At 47.0% G+C, this 19,101-nt stretch overlaps 1 protein-coding gene across 1 annotated transcript in view; it reads right to left on the reverse strand.

Moving 5' to 3' along the window:
- Nucleotides 1-9,297: 9,297 nt before the first annotated feature.
- The window catches only part of KLHL3 (kelch like family member 3), a 107,022-nt gene continuing 97,218 nt past the window's right edge, over nucleotides 9,298-19,101 (reverse strand). The window contains 3 exon segments of the mRNA XM_006753494.2: nucleotides 9,298-13,692; nucleotides 16,681-16,824; nucleotides 19,030-19,101. The exon segment at nucleotides 19,030-19,101 is cut by the window's right edge and continues 13 nt beyond it. Coding sequence (XP_006753557.1) covers nucleotides 13,664-13,692; nucleotides 16,681-16,824; nucleotides 19,030-19,101 — 245 coding nt within the window. The 3' untranslated portion in view covers nucleotides 9,298-13,663.

Raw genomic sequence — 19,101 nt, forward strand, 5'->3', positions numbered from 1 at the left:
GCGCACAGCTGAGCGCCTCCCCAGAAATTGCTGTCTACCAAAGGGAGCTGTTGCACCCAAGGTTATATGACCCGTAGGGGCGGGGGTGAGGGCATGATATAAAATGACCATTTTTCTTGAGTTATAATTCACATTCCATAAAAGCTCACCTTTTGAAGTACAATTCCGTGGGGTTTAATATAGTCACAAAGATGTACAGCCATCATCACTATCCAATTCCAGAACATTTCATCACCCCAAAATATACTCCAGACACCTCATCCCCTTAGCAGTCACTCCCTGTTCTCCCCTTCCCCAAACTCTTACAAACACTAATCTACTGTATGTCCCTATGGAATTGCCTAATAAATGAATTTCATATAAATGAAACCATACATAATGTGGCCTTTGTGTCTGGCTTCTTTCCCTCACCATAATGTTTTCAATGTTCATTCATGTTGTAGCATGTATCAGAACTTCATTTTTTAAGTGGTTGTCCATTCGTCAGCTAATGAATATTGAGGTTTCTGCTCTTGGGCTAGTAGGAATAATGCTGCACCCATGTCCAAGTTTTTGTTCAGACATATGTTTTCAGTTTTGGGGGGTATATACCAAGAAGTGAGATTACTGGAACATATGGTAGCTCTGTGGTTGTTTAACTTTTTGAAGAACTACCAAAGAAGTTATACATTCCACAAACAATGTATGAGGGTCCTAATTTCTCCACACCCTGGCCAATACTTGTTACTGTCTTTTTTAATATAGCCATGCTCATGGGTGTGGAGTGATATCTCATTATGGTTTTTATTTGCATTTCCCTGATGGCTAAGGATGGTGAGCATCTTTTCATGTGCTATTTGTCATTTCTATAACTTTTTGAAGAACTATCTATTCAAATCCCGTGCTCATTTTTAAATTGGGTTATCTTTCTATTGTTCAGTTGTAAAAATTCTTTATATTTTCTGAATGCTAGATCTTTATCAGATATATAATTTGCAAATATGTTCTCCTATTCTGTGGGTTGTCTTTCACTTGATGGTATCATTTGAAGTACACGTTTTTAATTTTGATGAAGTTCAATTTACCTTTTTTTTTTCTTGCAGATACAAAAGTTAGTACTCCTTTGTGTCAACTCAGGACAGTATGAAAAGCCATCCCAGCTCCAGAGCTCCCCAGGGATTGGCCGAGGCCCCTGCTGCAACTGCATTGTAGGTCAACATCTCCCTCTGCTCCCCCTGTTTCCATCTCTCCTCCATGGGTATTATTGCTAAGAGCACTCACCAGTAATGAGCAGCATAGCTTCTCAGAGTATTTGGGATGTGGGGGGTTGGAGAATCCAACACAAGGCACTTCCAATGCTCTCCCATTGACCTCAAAAAAAAAAAGAGAGAATGACCATTCCCCCATGGTTTCAAGCCTTTGGTGACATGGCTCCTGCACACCTCTCCAGCCTCATCTCTGTACATTCCCCTTATAGTCTACCACCCAGTCACCTAAACTTTCTCAAAAAGGCCATTTCTCTAGCCTCTGGGCCTCTGCACTTGTTATTCTTTCTCCTCAGTACCTCCTTCTACCTCTTCACCCAGCTCACATTCATCATTCATCAAAGTAGGGTCTTAGCTTATCATCACTTCTACCAGGACACCTTCCCTGACCTTTCTGTGTGCATCCATAGGCCCCTTTACTTTCCCATGCTTATCGTGACCATACTATATTAGAATTCCTTCATTACTTTGCACAACTCAGCATGAACCCCATGAGGATTTGATGCAGAGCCTGACATCCAGAAAGAGCTCAATAAATATGTGTGGAATAAGTTGATATGCATTGAATATATGCAAAGTACAGAAGCAGCCCAGAGAACCCAGCAACTAACTAGGGACTGCCTAAGGAGAGTGAGCTCCTGTACAGGGCTTCCTGTGTACAGGAGCCCCCAGGCCAGCAGGGAGGGCTCCACTGATGCCACCCCAGAGTCTGGAGCCCACTTCAGCACTCCATGTTGTGTTGTGGGCACCACAGCAAAACTCAATCCTCTCGTTCACCCCACCATCTCCACCTGGGCTCCCTGAGCACACCAGGGCTAATACTCATGCACTCACATGATCCTGGTGCCCAGCAGTTTCCCAGGTCCCAGCAGAAAATTTCTTGTAGAAGCTTCTGGAAATCAAACCACCCTTTCTGGGACATGCATAAGTCTCCTCTGGCTTCCTGGAGATGGTTTTATGGGCTTCCTTATGAGGGCTCTGCAGAAGTCACAGGCATAAAGTCAAACCATTCCTTAGCTAATCATTCAAATAGGAGGTCAGGCTACATTAAAATGATAGATCTGTGGCTGAAAAATACATTTGGAGTACCCTCTGTAGGCTCGCCTTTCCCCCATAGGTCCCCTCACCTCAGAGCTGGGCTGTAGCAGGAAGGTAGAGGTCAGGCCCTCAAGAGGACTGTTAGCTCCCTGGGTGAGCAGATGCCTGTGGAGAGCAGCTACAGTGTTTTGACAGGTTCAAGCCTTGGACTAATGAGAGGGCATGGTCCTCTCGTGGCAAAGCCATGTGCAAGTCCCAGCTTGGAGGGCAAAGCCCTCCCAGCACAATGATAGCCAAAGACTACAGTTGTAAGCTTGACCTTATGGTCCAAACTTGTGGTCCACGTGGCTGAGTGACATGGGCTTGATAGAGTTCAGGTGCATGTGATTGAGTAGATTCAAAACCCAAGAGAACATTGTAAACATCTTGACCACGCCCTTACTTTGCCTCGTGGAATCTGGCTATAAAATAAAGGCTCTGCTTGCAGGCCATGGCACTGTCTCTCCATCAGAGAAGCAGCGTCCCACCTAGCCCCAGCTTTATTCTCTTGTCTGTCTTTTCTAAATCTTTCACTACCACCCACCTCAGATTCACTCATGGCAGTGCCGGCTTGGCACAGATGCCCTACCTGTGTAGTGCCATGCTGATTGGGGGAGGGCCTGGCTTTATTGCCAGGGTCACATTGGTAGCAACTGATGGGCAGGGCTTTAAACCCACACTGTCCAACTCAGAGCCTGAGTCTTGATCGTTATGCAATATTGTCACACCATACTTTGAGACTAGATCTTCTGGGTGGCTCTCCCCTGACCTTCCCCACGCTGCTGCACTCCTCCTCACCCAGGGCAGGAACACCCAGGCCTCCGCAGCTCAGACATTCTCCCTCCTGCTCCACAGCCAGGGCTGGAGTCAGAGCTTCACCTAGGACAGCCCTGTGGCACCCAGACTGCCTATATCCCTTTCGTGACCTCCTCCAGCTCAGCATAGCATGGATGCTCCTCGGTGGGCCACCATGAAATGTGAGGATGTCCTGGAGGACAAGAGGACAAGGGGGTTGGGGAAATTGCCTTCAAAAGGCCAACGCCAAATCTCATCCACCTCTACCTCCCAGTTTGCAGCTCGGGAAGATTTATGGTGCTGCACACATGGGTCATTCTTGAGATAAGGTTATAGATCTTGCAGCTGACAGGCCTCCTCAATCAGTGCTTCAGGAAAACTTCCGCAGCTGATAAATGAGCTGTCCCTAAAGCCTCAAAGACAGGCTCCGAAAGGTCTCCATTGCTTAGGATTTCTCACTCATCCTGCAAGAGGGACAGCCACCCTGGATGCCAATACAAGAAGAAATACGGCTGAGTGAAGCCCTGTCCTGCGCCCCCCACTCTGTGTCCCCTCAGCAGATGCCAAGCACACAAGGTGCATCATTAGCCGTCAAGGACAAGGAGCCCTACATACAGTCACTGTCCAGCCAAGATAACTGCATGGTCATATGCTGAATGATGGACCAAAAGGATGTGGACTTTGGATCCAAGAAGGCAAAGTCCAAGCTGACTGGGAGAGAGGGAGCCACATGGCACTGAAGGTAGGAGGCCAATAGGAGACCTGATTGGCCAGCATCACTAGTTACCACCCAAAGTCCATTCTTCCCTCCTTTCCCCTCCCCCAGGCCGAACTCCTTCTGGAGCAGCAATGTGCCCAGTAAAAAGTATTCGCCCCTCCCAACTCCCTTGCAGGTGGGGATGCTGTAAGACATGTCAGTGGTATTCTCCTAGGGCAGTGATGGTGAACCTTTTGAGCTCGGCGTGTCAGCATTTGGAAAAACCCTAACTTAACTCTGGTGCCGTGTCACATATAGAAATTTTTTATATTTGCAACCATAGTAAAACAAAGACTTATATTTTTGATATTTATTTTATATATTTAAATGCCATTTAACAAAGAAAAATCAACCAAAAAAATGAGTTCTCGTGTCACCTCTGACACGCGTGTCAGAGGTTCGCCATCACTGTCCTAGGGATTTCTGGGAGGGTTTTACCTTCCTGCTTCAGGCTCTGCCTCTTCTACCTTCCCCTCCTTCTCTTTCATGCCTTTTTGAAGATGTGAAGAGCTGTGGAGCATCTATCCTGCAACATGCTAAGGATGGAAGAGGAGCAAGACCGGAGGACCCGGGATCCCAATGACCTCAGGGAACTGCTTTGACAATGTGGAATGTCCACTTCTGGACTCGTGGTTAGGTGGGCAAAATAGTCCACTCTTTGGTTAAAGCCACTACTGTAGTGTTGCCATCATAAGAAGCCAAACACGGCCCTGGGAAATAGAGTCCAAGCTCTTACTGACTCTGGGGATCTGAGTAAGTTACTTAACCTATTTCTAGCCTCAGTCTCCCCATCTGTATAAAGGGATGATGAGAGTAATACTCACTACAATTAGTAAATCACCCACTATGTGCAGGCACCATGCCAAGTGCTTTGCATGCACTACCCACTGCATTGAGAAAGTCACCATCACACATAATAGGTCTATAGAGACTCACTGCACAAAATAATACATGCCTTGGCCACCTCACTGAGATTTTTTGAGAACCAAATAAGGCTGTTTGAGTAAGAGTTACCCAGATGCCTACTGAATCCCACATTCCCTGGAGTCACTGGGGTTGAAGCCAGGAAGATGTCCTCATCCCACACAGAGGGAAGAAGAAAACAAAAAGTGATTTGAACACAGTTATGCCAAATAGAAAGAAGGCAAGTGGCTGCTGGTGAAACCAGGCCCTTCCACGTTGGTCCGCTTAGGGGCCTCCTTCAGAAATTAAACCCTAGGTGCACCCCCAGCCCAGACAAGATGCTGGGACAGAGGGTTCATCTCCTGTCTGTGTCCTTCTTCCCTCACTCACACTCCTGGCTCCGGGAGACCTGCATGCAGTCAGGATGTCCTCAGGGCTGACTGTCCCTGCAGGAGACCAGGTCTCTCACTCTGGAGGCTGCTCTGCCCCGCCCAGCATCCCTGAGGTCTAGGGTGGCTGCCTTCTTTGTCTGAGGGCCTTCTCATGTCATCCCCACAAGCTCACCAGACTGGTGTTATCATCCAGAGTTTACCATTGAGGACACTGACCCTGAGAGATGAAGAGACTGGCTCAAAGCCACAGGATCACCTTTCCAGAGCTCAGCCATGAACCTGCTTCTGGACCTGAACCTCTGGCCGGAAGCCCTAGGCTGACCTGTTTCCTGCCTCCCTAAGAAATGATTCTGGCTCTGGCTCTCTGGTCTCACCTCTGTATTACTGCATGAGTGGTATCTCCTCCCTGGCTGTGTGTGTGCACATGTGTGTATGTGAATGTCTTTCTCATTATGTTTATGTCTCCCTCTGTTTCTCTCTGTGTCTCAGTTGCTTTCTCTTGGTCTCTCTCTTGCTTTGTTTGAAGCTCACTCCCTTTTCCCAGGTCTCTGACAGGTTGTCCCCCTCTCTCTCTGGGTGGGTGTTGCCCTCTCCTCCCCAACCCCAGGCACACTAGCACACCTAGTGCACCCGCTATTTGCCGACTGTGTCCCTTACAACACTCTAACCTCCAAGTCCTCAGGGACCATCTGCTTTGCTGGCAGTTACATCTTGAGTACCTAGCACAATGTACAGTGTAGAAGCAGAATGTATTCTTGTTGGATGAATAACTGCTTGTTGAACATACTGTGAAGGGAAATGAATGCTCTCAAACACTGGGAGACAGTGGGGTCCCTCTTAGAGGCAGCTGGGAACTGGGAATGGAAAGGGAAGGAAAGCAAGGGACGGAAAAGGCTATTTTCCAGTCCAAATAGAGCATATGATTAGAGGATTCATCAGATCATCTATATCATGCTTGTTTACTGACAGGGCCCAGTGACCTAAGACCTTCAATATGTGTGGCATAGTCATCAAAAACTACTTCCACGGAAGATGTGGGTTCAGACCCTGCTCCCACTGTCGCTTGGCCTCTCTGAGTCTCATCTTCTCACCAGTCAAGTGGAAGCAAGAATAGGTCCTGGAGATACTGGCTTGTAGTTCCCTTTCTTTGACCTGTCTTTATCTGGTTTTGGAATTAGGGTAATGCTGGCCTCATAGAAAGGTTTGGAAGTATTCCTTCCTCTTATATTTTTTTAAATAGTTTGAGAAGAATAGGTGTTAATTCTTCTTTAAATTTGGTAAAACTCGCCTGTAAACCCAGCTAGACAAGGGCTTTTATTTGCTGGGAGTTTTTATTACTGCTTCAATTTCATCAATAGTTATTGGCCTAATCAGGTTGTCTGGTTCTTCCTGATTGAGTTTTAGAAGGTTGTATTTTTCTAGGAATATGTCAATTTCATCCAGCTCGTCCTGTTTGTCAGAATAAAGTCATTCATTGTATTTTTTTAAGATTGTTTTTCTGTGGGGTCAGTTGTTACTTCACCTCTTTCATTCTTGATTTGCATCAGCATGGATATACCCGGAGAGTATTATGCTGAGCGAAATTAGCCGGTCAGAGAAAGATAAGTATCACATGATCTCACTCATATATGGAATCTAATGAACCAAATAAACTGATGATCAAAAATAGACCCAGAGACATAGAAGTATGAACAGACTGTTGAACCTCAGAGGGAAGGCAGGGGAAGGTGGGTGGGAAGAGATCAAGCAATGAATTTGTACGCATATATGCATAACCAGTGGACACAGACAACAGGATGGTGAGGACCTGGGGGAGGAGGGCATGAGATTGGGCTGGAAGAGGTTAATGGGGGGAAAAGGAGGACCTATGTAATACTTTCAACAATAAAATAGTAAGTTAGGGTCAAAAGACTCTATTTGTAAACTGTAGAAAAATAAGTTGGTACAAGAACTGCCAAATATGATTTCACTCTGGAACTTTTCCTGGGTAAAGGGACACCAGGATCAAGGAGAAGGAAAGGTGTGTGTGCTGACGACGTTCCCCAGGGCCCTCTGGGAGGCAGTGGCAGAGCCCAGACGGTGGGCCCACAGCAGAGCATGTCTCTAGCCTGGCTCTGGGCTCTGCCTCACTGCTTGCCCCTGAGAGACAGACATGAGCAACCTCCTCCCTCCAGAATGCACCCTCTGGGATGTGAGGGTGGCACACTCAGCCAGCAGCCTCAACAGAAAATGGGGGCGCATCTTTCTCAAGGCTCTACAGAACCTTGGGCCAATCAACCCCTGTGATCCTGTGAAGTGGGCATCCTCTGCCTCGCTGAGGCGCTGTGGGGATTAGCTGGAATTAAAGTGTCCCGTACAGGGCCTGGCACACAGTAAGTGCACAATAAGTGCTCATTAAAACAGTTGCAGCCTGAGCCCTCTTCTCAGGCTGAGTCTCATCTGGGTCTGCTCCACTCTCACTTATAGCACACGCTGAGATAAGTGGATTCATTTCTCTGGGCTTCCCCTCTCCCCAGAGCATGCAAATTCCTACCTGTCTGTCATCTGTGGGGCTGTTATGGGCTCAGAGTCCTAAAGAGGCTGTGTTCTACAGATGCAAAGGATGAGCGGCACTAGGCCTCTCACTCCCCATTCAGTGCCTGGATGAAAGACCAGAGGCTATTGCAGGAGGCTGGCCCAGGGGAGCAGGGAGGAGGTGGAGGATCTGGGAGGTGAAGGCATCATCAGCACCGGACCCCTCCTCACAAGCCTTTCTGCCTTCTCCGTAAATATTTCAAGAGGGACCAAGTGCTGGGCACCATGGATGCAGAGAAATTCGGCAGCCCATGTCCTTCAGGAGCTCACAATGTACTTTTCCAAGTGTCGGGAGGGATCTGGCCAAACAACTCCTTTCTTCCCTTGGGTCTCTCCAGCTTAAAGCTGTGCCTAACCCCTCTGTGCCGTCCACCTGTCACCTGGAACAGGGCAGAGCCACCGACACCTGGACAGGGACTGGAACTGTCCAGTCTGTTCATCGGAGCAGGAGCCCAAGATCTAAGCAGGCAGATTTGAGAAGCTGCCTGGGAGCCAAGCCTCCTTCACAAGAGGCTCACCTCCTGCAGTGAGGCCCGACCTGACTCCCAGGAACCACAGAGGGCAGCCAACAGGAACATCCAGTCTCCAAAGGGGCTGGGCCACCTCCCCAGGAGGCTGTGGATTAAAGGCCAAGGTACTGCAATAGCAGGATGTCTGACACAAATAAGTACATCATCAATGTACTGATGATAGTAGCTACTGCTACTATCATCACAGTAACAAATGGTTATTTACCAGCCACAGAAGATGGGGACATTTTGGGTCTGAAAACTTGGGCTTCGGTCGTTTTTTCCAACCATGTTTGCACTTCCCCGGGGCCCTTGGTGCCTTCCTCTCCTGGGTGCTCCTCGGCACACCCTTCTCCCCTCACCTCAAGGCTGAGTGACAGGATTAGGGACACAGACTCTGGAGTGGCTCCATCCTTTTGCAGCCATTGCTACCTTAGGCAAGTTGATTAACCTTTCCGCATTTCATATCTTCATCTGTAAAAAGATAATAGTAACTCAGTAGACTGTGATGGGAACTAAATGCATCGATAATAAGTAAAGCACTTGGAAAAATGCCTGGCACATAATAAGTACTCAATAAATGTTAGCTATTATTATTTCATACGTTGATATCTTATGAATCAACATAGTTAATAAATAGTTGTATATTTTAATAAAATATATTTGTATATAATAAAACATAATACTTATAAAATCTTCTAGGTCTAATAACAAACTTTTAAAAATCAATGCTTATAGCTGAATCTCTGTCTCCTCCTCCCTGTGCCTGAGACCAGCACACCCACATCACAATGAGCAGCGGGCAGTTGCCCACAACACCAAACACCTACTGGAGGGACAGGCCTCACTGGGCCTGATTAAAGAAGGTCTTTGTGGGTCTGGCCCTGTTCTTGGGCCAGAGAACAGAGACCAAAGGAACCCGGACCCTATCCAGGAGATCTGACAGAGAAAACACTTTTAATCTGAAGACATGTAGGACTTAATCTATCTTTTCCACATCTGAGACACAGAGAAATGACTACAGAAATGAAGTACCAAGACGGAGAAAGGTTCTCACAGTTCAGCTTTTATTAAAATGAAAGTAACAAAGTGTGGGAAACTAGAACATGATTCCTGTTAAAATAATACATCCAAGGAACTGTTTCTTTAGAGAGCATGTGATGAGTGTTCTTTTACAACATAGACAGCCCCTAATGTCCGAGCAGAAAACACCAGACAAGAGCCTTTCCTATGCAATGTATTGGATGGATGTCAGTGGTCAAGTCTGCCTGCCTATGGACAATCACAGACAGAGTGCACCCACACAGACATACACATTCAGTGTCTTGAGTCTCCTTTCAAAGGAAGTATTTTACACGTCATATACAAATTAAGTCCAACGAGGGTCCTTTATTGCCGGTGAAAAGGGAGGGAAAGAATTTTAAAGTCATAACCAAAGGCAAGAACATAGCACTAGAGCGATTTGTTTCTCCAAATGCCACAGTCCCAGGTGCTCTTGCCGTGGCTGATCCATGAGTCACTGAGTCCCATGACGAGGCTGCACAGGCTGGGAGGTGTGATCATCCGTCGCAAGAGAAGCCTCTCTGTCCCCAATGCGGGCAGTGCTGCCAGCTCCCCTGCTTGGTCAGTAGGTACCCAGCACAGCTAGGCGTGAGGGCTTAGAACTCTGAATAGTGCAAACACTTAAAGAAAATACATTCCAACCACCTTGCTTCTCCAGGCGAGCACTTGAAAACTCCAGCTGGCTGGAATGAGTTTGTTCAGCCTCCCAACTAGACCCAACAAGGTGCAAATGGGGAGCATGGGGGCAATTCAAATGGCACCTGTCCCAATAGTAATAAAAATAAAGTATTTTTAATGAGGCTAATGGCAGATAAACACACAAAAGAGACCTAGAGTGTAGACACAGCCCAAAACAAGTACATGTATAAGTGTAGTGTGAGCAGCCAGGAAGCACATGCTTGACACATTCTTCCTGGGGTCATGAGAGTGACCCTCCTATAAAGTTCACAGGCAACAGGCTTCCAAAGGGGCCTCACCCGGCAGCAAGGGCCTTACATTGCTGGAAGCTTCAGAAGAATAAGGAGACGGAAGAGAATGAGGATGGATCTACTGGACCTAGGACACTCCTGGGAGCAGGTGCTGGGGGCCAGGCCTTTTGCTGGGGCTTCCCCACGCCACAGGCTGTGCCAGGCAGGGAGAGCCCACCAGCCTCATCACTGCAGGAAGCAAACTCCAAAAGAGCAGACGCAGATGGCTGAGTGCTGAAGAGGCTTAACATTAGCCCCAAGGGTTTCAAGAAACGCCGGTGGTGATTGTGTTTTCTACCTGGAGCCACTGAAAATCCGGTTTGGGAACACGAGAAACGAAGGGAAGATAGCTATAGGCATGGACTATGTTTCTTAAACATAGGGAATGACGGACAGAACATAACATTTCATTATCATGGACAACAAAAAAGCAATTCAAATATCCTGAAAAATTATCTTATAAAAATACCTACATTAAATTTTTGCCTGAATGCTATAGCTTCAATTTTATAAAAAGGCAGTCTCTTAAAGGATCTGGCTCAGGAATATACGAACATCACACAACAGATATCAAAAGTAAGACAGCTCAAAAAGCATCTTAAGGGATGTTGCAACTGGTGTGCCATGAAATAAAATGAAGTATTCTTATTGCATAGAGAAGATGAGGTCACTTTCATTTGCATAATACTGCAACTTTTAGATGGAGAGATGCCATTGGGTACGTATGAGAAATTACTTTGGAATTCAGTCTGACTTCTATGTAGTCCAAATCAGTATCCAAGTGGCATCTAAGCTGCTAGTAACCTTGGGCCGCAATTCCATTTCATGACTGTGATCGGATTTCAGACAAACCACTGGCAAGGCTGCATTCACAAGTAGTTGTGGCCACCTGAACGGGGGTTGGGGGTTCATCTACCACATGACCAGCATAGACTTGAAATAAGTCTGCTGCGTCCACAGTGGAGAGAGAATAGTACCTGGTGACAAAGAGGCATTTAGTTTTTATGGCATCTGTGGGCAGTTAGAGCAGTTTGGCTTTTTAGTGATGACACACCAGTGTCCCAGTCCCCAGGAGAAAGGGCACGAGGAGAAAATGAACATGGCCTCAGCGGCACCACCAGTAGGGGCAGTGCTTCCTTGGAAGGGAGGAGGGAGGGGGAACCAATAGCAAAAGCCCAAAAGCAGGAAACATGGCTAGCTTTCAGGGAAGGGCCCCTCTGAAAAGATGACACAAACAGCAGCCTCTCCCACACAGAGTGGAAGTCCAGCTGCTACGTGTAGGGGAGGGGATGGGATCTCAAACCAGCTGTGGGAACAGCACACATCAGACCCAACCTCACCCTCATCCCCACCACACACACACACACACACACACACACACACACACACTCACACACACACACACAACTAAGTCCCAAACCTTCCTCAGAGAGGGAGGAAGAACATTTGAAAAAAAAGCTCATCCCATCAGCTTCCAACCCAGAGCCAGGCAGAGCTCTAGAACTAGCCGTCTCCCTGTCTCCATGTCTCCGTGTCTCCGTGTCTCCGTGCTGGTGAGAGCCGAACACCGACTCAAAGTGCGCCCCAACTCCCCTGGAGGCATTTCTCCCGGCCCCACCAAATCTGGTATTTCTGGCCTCTTCCCAAGAAATTCTGGGTGCCTTGGTCCTCTCCAAATGTCTCATTGAAATGACATCTGCTCAACATCAGAAGTTTCATCTTCAAGAGAGTTCAGTGTATAGTGCACAATATCCTGTAATACACAAAGTGGCCAACTAGCGGGAAGATCCTGCATTTCCAATTGTGAGCATGAGGTGGAGGGAATGCTGGTCTTCTACAACATCTGCTTGGAAGGAGCCCAGATGTACCAAAAGTCCAGTATCAGGCTCATAAACCTTCCCCCTCTGGGCGGACCCTAACATCATGGAAGGTTAAACCCCAGACACAAGACCTCCCCTCCTTATGCCAGAAATCCCAACATAAGCAACTTGCTAATTTAGGAGCAGCATAGCTTTAAGGTTATTTTTCATGCAAATGACTATGTGCCCCCTCAAATACCTCCCTGCAGATTCTTGAAGTTCTGTCTTTAATAACTTTTACCTGTGGACTAGCAAAATTCTCTTTAGCTCCTCTCTTAAAATGGAGGTCCCCCTGAGAGAGATCACACATCCAGAGCCTACCATCTCCTTCCCCACAGGGGAAGCAAGGAGGAGGGAAGTGTTCTGAGTGCTGGAGAGAGGATACAGAGCACAGGAAAGGAAGACAAGGACCTGAGACAGACTTGACCACCATCACGAAGTGCCAACGAGCAGCCCAGCTGGTACACTCCTTCCATCCATGGCCGTCTGAAGCACATGCGACCCCATCCGATGCAGGACAAACCAGGCTGCGGGTTGGAGGTAGGGTGACCTTTTACTTATCCTCCATATCAGAACACTTTCGATGGTAAAACGGATGTTGGGAATAATTACTTCTGGATAATAAATATAATGGGGACTTGCATATCCTGGAAAAATCCAGAAGAAGGATTCTCTCTGAGACCTTTGTGGGCAGGGACTGAAGCCTTCCCATTTTGGTTTTTGTTTTTTGTATATTTTTTCCTAGTGTGTTACTTGGGGCTTCTCTGAAGAGCTAGCCGAAGAGACACAAACTTCCCAAACCTGGAATTCATGACATCAAAAACCAGTGGTCCAAAGACTGAGCAGCTCTTGTGTGCTTCCTGTAGGAGAGACCAAGGAAGAGCCAGCTGAGGGGCAGGGCACCCGCTTGCTCCTAGTTCTAGCACAGAGAGATCACCGTGCAGCTTCGAAAATGCTCATCTCTTCTGCCGACAGTGCCAGAGTCAAGGCCAGCATGTGGGCATGGCCAGAGCACTGCCTCTCCTGCCAGTCATTTCTTGGCATCCCTGCCCTCCAGGAGACAGAGGCGGCAGTAGTCTCAGGTGCCCACAGGAGGAGAGTGTCTGTGATTTGATTTTTAGCACAGCGGAAGGATCAGTAGTACAGAAATCCAGTAGACTGTCACACCCCACCCCAAACTTAGTGAGATATCATGTTCTAAACACACATATACACAACACTCTCTCTGACGCACACACACATACATCCACATTCTCAGACACACGTTCTCCCTGTAGCCCAAAGCTACCAGAACCCACTGCTCGGGGTAGAGGCCAAACACCCTCAGAGGTGCATGAGGTGGGGCCCAGTCTTCACTCCAGGCTCCATTCTGCCAAGTCAGAGGAGGGCGGTTCTCACTCCACTGCAGACTCTCCCAGCGAGTGGGATCCAGCCGAGTGGGATCCAGCCGTCATGACCCCTCTCTTTTGAGTCCCAGGCAGCACCCCTCCCTCACCCCACATCCTGGAAGTGGGAGTTGGGGGTCACAAGGGCTTGTGAATCACAGCAACACCTAAGACAAAAGGGGGAGAACGTTATCAACTCAGTCTCTCCAAAGAGTGCATGAATATAAGACATCCTAAGCCGCAGCAAAGGAAAACTAAATTGCAATCCTACCTCTGCCACGGGGTCAAGCTACACTGTAGCCTCTTGACCTCTTTAGACTCCATTCCAATAATATTCAGTGTCATCTAACGGAACCCTCCACCCCCCAGTGCTAAGTTCTATCCTCGAATAAACCAGACATTTCTGTATGTGGTGCAGTTTTAGCCAAGTTGAACCACACTCAACAGCCAACTTTGTAAATCCATGTATGACCCTGCAACCCTCTGCAATGGATGAAGCCACATAGCAGATAATGGGGAGGTTGATTCCGTCAACCTCCCCCCTAGTTTCTGACCTCCATACAGAGACCAGCAAGTTCGGAGCCCAGCTTCCCAGACTCTCTTTCAGCTAGAAGGGCCATGTGACCCAGTCCTGGCCAACACGATTGTGATGCAAGTCTGCCAGTGCTACGACCTTGGCTTCGCCCCTTGTCCTGCCTGGAGTGCTCAGGTAAGGCCCAAGGGGCAGCAGAAGCTACTGATAAAGCTGGTGGGACAAAAAAGAGTAAAGTCTGGCTCTTCACTCACAGTCTGAGCCTCCAGACCTGCCCTTAACTTCTTTCGGCCCGAGACAAACACAATCCTTTCATACTTGATCAGGTAACTGTGAACTTTTCTGGTACTTGCAGCTGAATAAAACCCTTACATGTAGGGTCTACAGGAATGATGGTACCTCGAGTCTTATTTTAATATGTTCCCATGACTATAAAACCTCCTGGTTGAAGGTGAAATTAAGAGAGCATTGCCAAAAGAAACCGCAGTATATCCCAGTAGTGAGATTCTGCTAAGAAATCCATTTCATGGTCACTTCTAGACAAAGGTACAGACATAAAAGCTTAGCTGTATCAGAACCAGAGTCCTCAGACCCGATGTGCTGCCTGACCTTGAGGACATCTCACTGCACCTCAGGCTTCCCATTAATAAGGTAGCTTTTTTTTTTAAGCAGGTTCCTGTATTGTTTTTTTTAATATAAACCTTCCCTTTTTATTATAAAAGTAAAATATTCCCATTATTGATAATTTGGAAAGTAAAGAAGAATACAAAGTAAAAGAACTTTAGTCCCTTCATACAAAGAGAATCCCATTACCTTTTTGGAATATTTGGCTTCTAATATAATCACAATAATTTTCTGAGTGGTTTCCACGTGCTAAGCACTTTCCAACTATAATCGCATTTCATTCTTACAACAGCCCTAAGAGGCTTGGTATAATTTCATTCTCATTTTACAAATGAGGAAACAGAGGTTCAGTCAGATGGATTACCTTGCCCAGAGTCCCAGGGCAAGGTAATTCTAAGCATCACACCTGAGCCTTCCCCTCTGGTTCAGGCATGCATGGAGCCAAGGAGTGTCCCTCGCTGGCCCCACTGCCTCCTACTAGAAAATGCCCGGCCTGTCCCACGACGACTTCGAGAAGAAAATGACAGTCCTGGTTTTAATAATTAACCTTGAGAACAGAATCACTCTAGGACAAAAATACCTCTAACATCTCTTATATTGAGTAGAGAAAAATCATAAATGAGCGGATGAAAGTAAAATAAGTTCATTGCAATTGAAGCCCTGTGTTGACAGAATGTGGGAGGTGAGCCTGCAAGGCCCAATCTTCCTTTGCCCTGAAATCCACACAAGGAATGACTGACCTTTCTAACACAGAAAGGGAATGGGAATACCGTCAGCATCGTCCTTAGTGGACTAAATGAGATAAGGGTCTTCAAATACTTAGGATTATACCTGGCACATTGTATGTGCTCAATAAGCACGTTAACTCCAATTATTCCAGTTTCTGGAGAACCAGATACAAGGCGCGGGGCTACATGGAAATATGTTTGCTTGTCTCCCTATTGACCCCTGACCTCAGCAACACCAGCTCTGATCCTGCCCCTGCACCAAACCCATCACACACACTCCCCAGGAATAAGCCTCCCGTATTCCTTACCCCAGTCTCTTGTGTGGAATGCTTTTTCCCCCCAACTCGGAGCTGGGGTCGTACCAAGGGCATGGTTTGAGAGTCAGACCTGGTTTGAATTCTGACTTTGCCATTTTTTAGCTGTGTGGTCTTGAGCAGGTAACTCTCTAAATCTTAGTTTCCTCAGACCCACCCCTTGAACCTCAGTGTCATAACATGGAAGAAAACAGTCCCATTTGACCAGAGGGCTATTGGCTGTTGAAAACATCTACACTGTACTAACACACCGCCTGGGGGCACAGGGAGGAGGCACAGCAAAGGGCAGCTTCCCGAGTGACTGTGATCTGCCCTCAACGTTTAATCAGCCCCATCTCCTCAGCAGGTATTCCCTGACTCTGCCAGCTCTCACCTGCCGTGTCCTAAAGCCTGTATAGTGCATTCCTCTTGGAATTTATGTGTGCATCATCTTGTATGTCCTTTATTGTGTAGGCAGATCTTAATGTCCTATTTCTGGAAAGCAAGAACTGCATCTTATTCCACCTAGACCAGCACAAAACAAACCAGGAATGGCAATAAAATTCCAATGCCTCTTATAATGACTTAGATCAATTGGAAGAGGCTCCCTGGAGCGTTATGTAAAGATTTCTGCGCAGCCGTGTGAAATGCAGTGCCTGCCCACTCATGGCAGGTACTGGGCCAGGAGGCTACCAGAGAAACACTGACTCAGGGGCCATGATCGCCTCTGCTGGGCCCAGGGGTAAGTTTGGTTACAGATACAAAGGAGGGAAAAAAGAAAGAAAGAAAAAGAAAAGACTTCTGAGGATACGTTCAGGTTTGCTGGGGAAACAAGTGCTAATTATGAGTATCTGTAGTGAGTACAGAGTGAAGGAGTGGCCATCCCTGGAGGAGGCTCTCAGTTCCACCTCAGCAAGCTTACTCCCCGCCCCGCTGTACTATCGCTGGGTGGGGTGGGGTGGGGTGGGGCGCACTGACCTGCATAGCTCCGCCCCGTGCTCATGTTGGTTGGCAGCAGCGTCCATTTGTCAGTGGCAGGATTGTAGTACTCCACCGAAGCCAGGTTGCAGGATCCATCATCCCCTCCAACCACATACAGGAGCCCATTCACTGCACAGACTCCTGGGCATCAAACAGAAGCCATGGGAAATATGATAGCAGGAGCACCAAGGACTCGACATGGACAAGCGGCCAATAAATCTGGATTGCCTTGGAGGCTCTTCTTCTCCGCTTCATGGGAGCAAAAAAGAGAGCTGGCTCCACAGGTCTAAGTTTGTTCAATAAAAGCACATACTGAAAACAGCCACTGGCTCTGCAGCCCCCTTTCTGACAGGTCACTTCTCTGACCAGGGATCTTTCATACTACATGGCCTTGCAATCGCTCCCTATTCCCGACTCTATAAGTAGGTAGAGCACTAAGGGGACAGGCCCGTCCACCGGAGTGTTGGCCACCAGTGCACACACACAACTCATGCCCAGCCTGAGCTGCAGGATGAGACAGCTCAAAGGATTTCACGCACCCTGCTCCCACTCTGCTTGAAAGCTTTCCCCTGATCAACCCTATTATATTCACACCGTGTGCAGCTAATGGTGGTGTCTTTGACCCCCTTCACATTCCTGGGGTCTAAGTCCACACACTGCTCCCAGAGATGTGGCACTTCACCCACCCTCCTCTCAGAGGGAGCTGGTCTGGGGGCAGGGTGTCATGAGCGGGAACTCAACATAGAAAAATATAATTCTTGCTCATCAAGTCTTTAAAAGGCCATAGTCTAATATACTGTGCATTTTTTAAAATTAGAATAAGAGGCTGATGATGCTCAAAAAGTAGTAACTATCAGTATTGGTGAAGATCCTCTCAAATACTGCACCTTCTTCCCAGGTGGTGTCAAAAGCACATGTGCCTCCTCTGACTCAAAAGTGCATTTCTGGCCTTTTATTCTAAAAAGTAATTTTAGATGTATGCATTGATTAACTATAAGGACAATTTATAAATACCAAAGCATTACTTACAGAAAGGGTGGAAATACTCTAAAATGTCCCATAGTAAATTAAATTAGTTAAATTATGACATGGGCATTTAAATAATATCATATAAATATATTTATAAGATACTCATGAAAGATTGTAAAGTGAATTAAAAAGGCAGGTTATCAAACACTATTACAGAGTGATTTGATTTCTGTTATAAAAAACAGAAATATCTATATGTGAATGTGTGTACATATACACATTTACATCTAAATTTAATTCTCAGACTGCAGGTAGACTAGCTGTCTTGGGGATTCTGTAATTCCTCAGCCAGGTGGCTTAAAGGACAAGTTATATCACAGCAGGCTTAGACAATGAGCAAATTAAAAGCTCTCTGTTTACAGTTTCAACAAGCCAGCTATAAATGGGTTTAACAAACAGGTAATTTGAGTTAAAGGAAATAAACCTGCCTGGAAGTCACCAGTTTGTCTTTCTAACCTGGGAAGCTAGGCTAAGCCAACCTTTCATGGAGTAAGAAGGCTTAAAGTAGAATCACCAACACAGGACATGGCCCAAAGGGCAAAGTTCTAAAATAAAACAGTTTAACAGGGGTCTTGAGCTGGAGGAAGAAAAACCTAAACACTCTAAGGCAGTGGTTCTCAACCTTCTGGCCCTTTAAATACAGTTCCTCATGTTGTGACCCAACCATAAAATTATTTTCGTTGCTACTTCATAACTGTAATGTTGCTACTGTTATGAATCATAATGTAAATATCTGATATGCAGGATGGTCTTAGGCGACCCCTGTGAAAGGGTCGTTCGACCGCCAAAGGGGTTGCGACCCACAGGTTGAGAACTGCTGCTCTAAGGAAAATCATTTCTGTAAGAAAGGAAAAAGGAAGGCAAGGAAAGATAGGAAATACAAAGAAGGGAGTAAGGGAAGTGGCTCTATTGGAGAATGAATCATAAATCCCTTCACAGGTTCCCCTGAAAGGAAGCAGACTGGTTTCAGGCAGGAAGTGGGAGGTTCTCAGAGCCAGGTCCTGGCAAAGAAAAGATGAAACCAAGTGCCATTGTCCGGTCATGTCCTCAAAGCATCGATGGCAACCAGAGGGCTGTTCTATGTCCATCTCTGTGCACAGAGAGTCATCACCCTTCCCTCTCAGTGCATCTCAGTGGGGACCCTGTGGCTAGCTTTTGGGATTCCAAGCTCTCCCTCCCCTCACCCAGAGCCCACCAGCAAATGGACACTCTCTGTTCATGAGACAGCTCAGCCCCAGCCTGGGAGTCTTTAGGGCCAGGGTTTGCAGGGAGAAAAAGGCCACAACCCGAGGGAGACAGAGAGAGCAGTCACATTACCTGCATTGCGTCGGCACATGTTCATGTCTGCCACCTGCTTCCAGGTGTTTGTTCCAGGATCATAAAACTCAA

Source organism: Myotis davidii, unplaced genomic scaffold, assembly GCF_000327345.1.
Source record: "Myotis davidii unplaced genomic scaffold, ASM32734v1 scaffold1112, whole genome shotgun sequence".
Lineage (NCBI taxonomy): Eukaryota > Metazoa > Chordata > Mammalia > Chiroptera > Vespertilionidae > Myotis > Myotis davidii.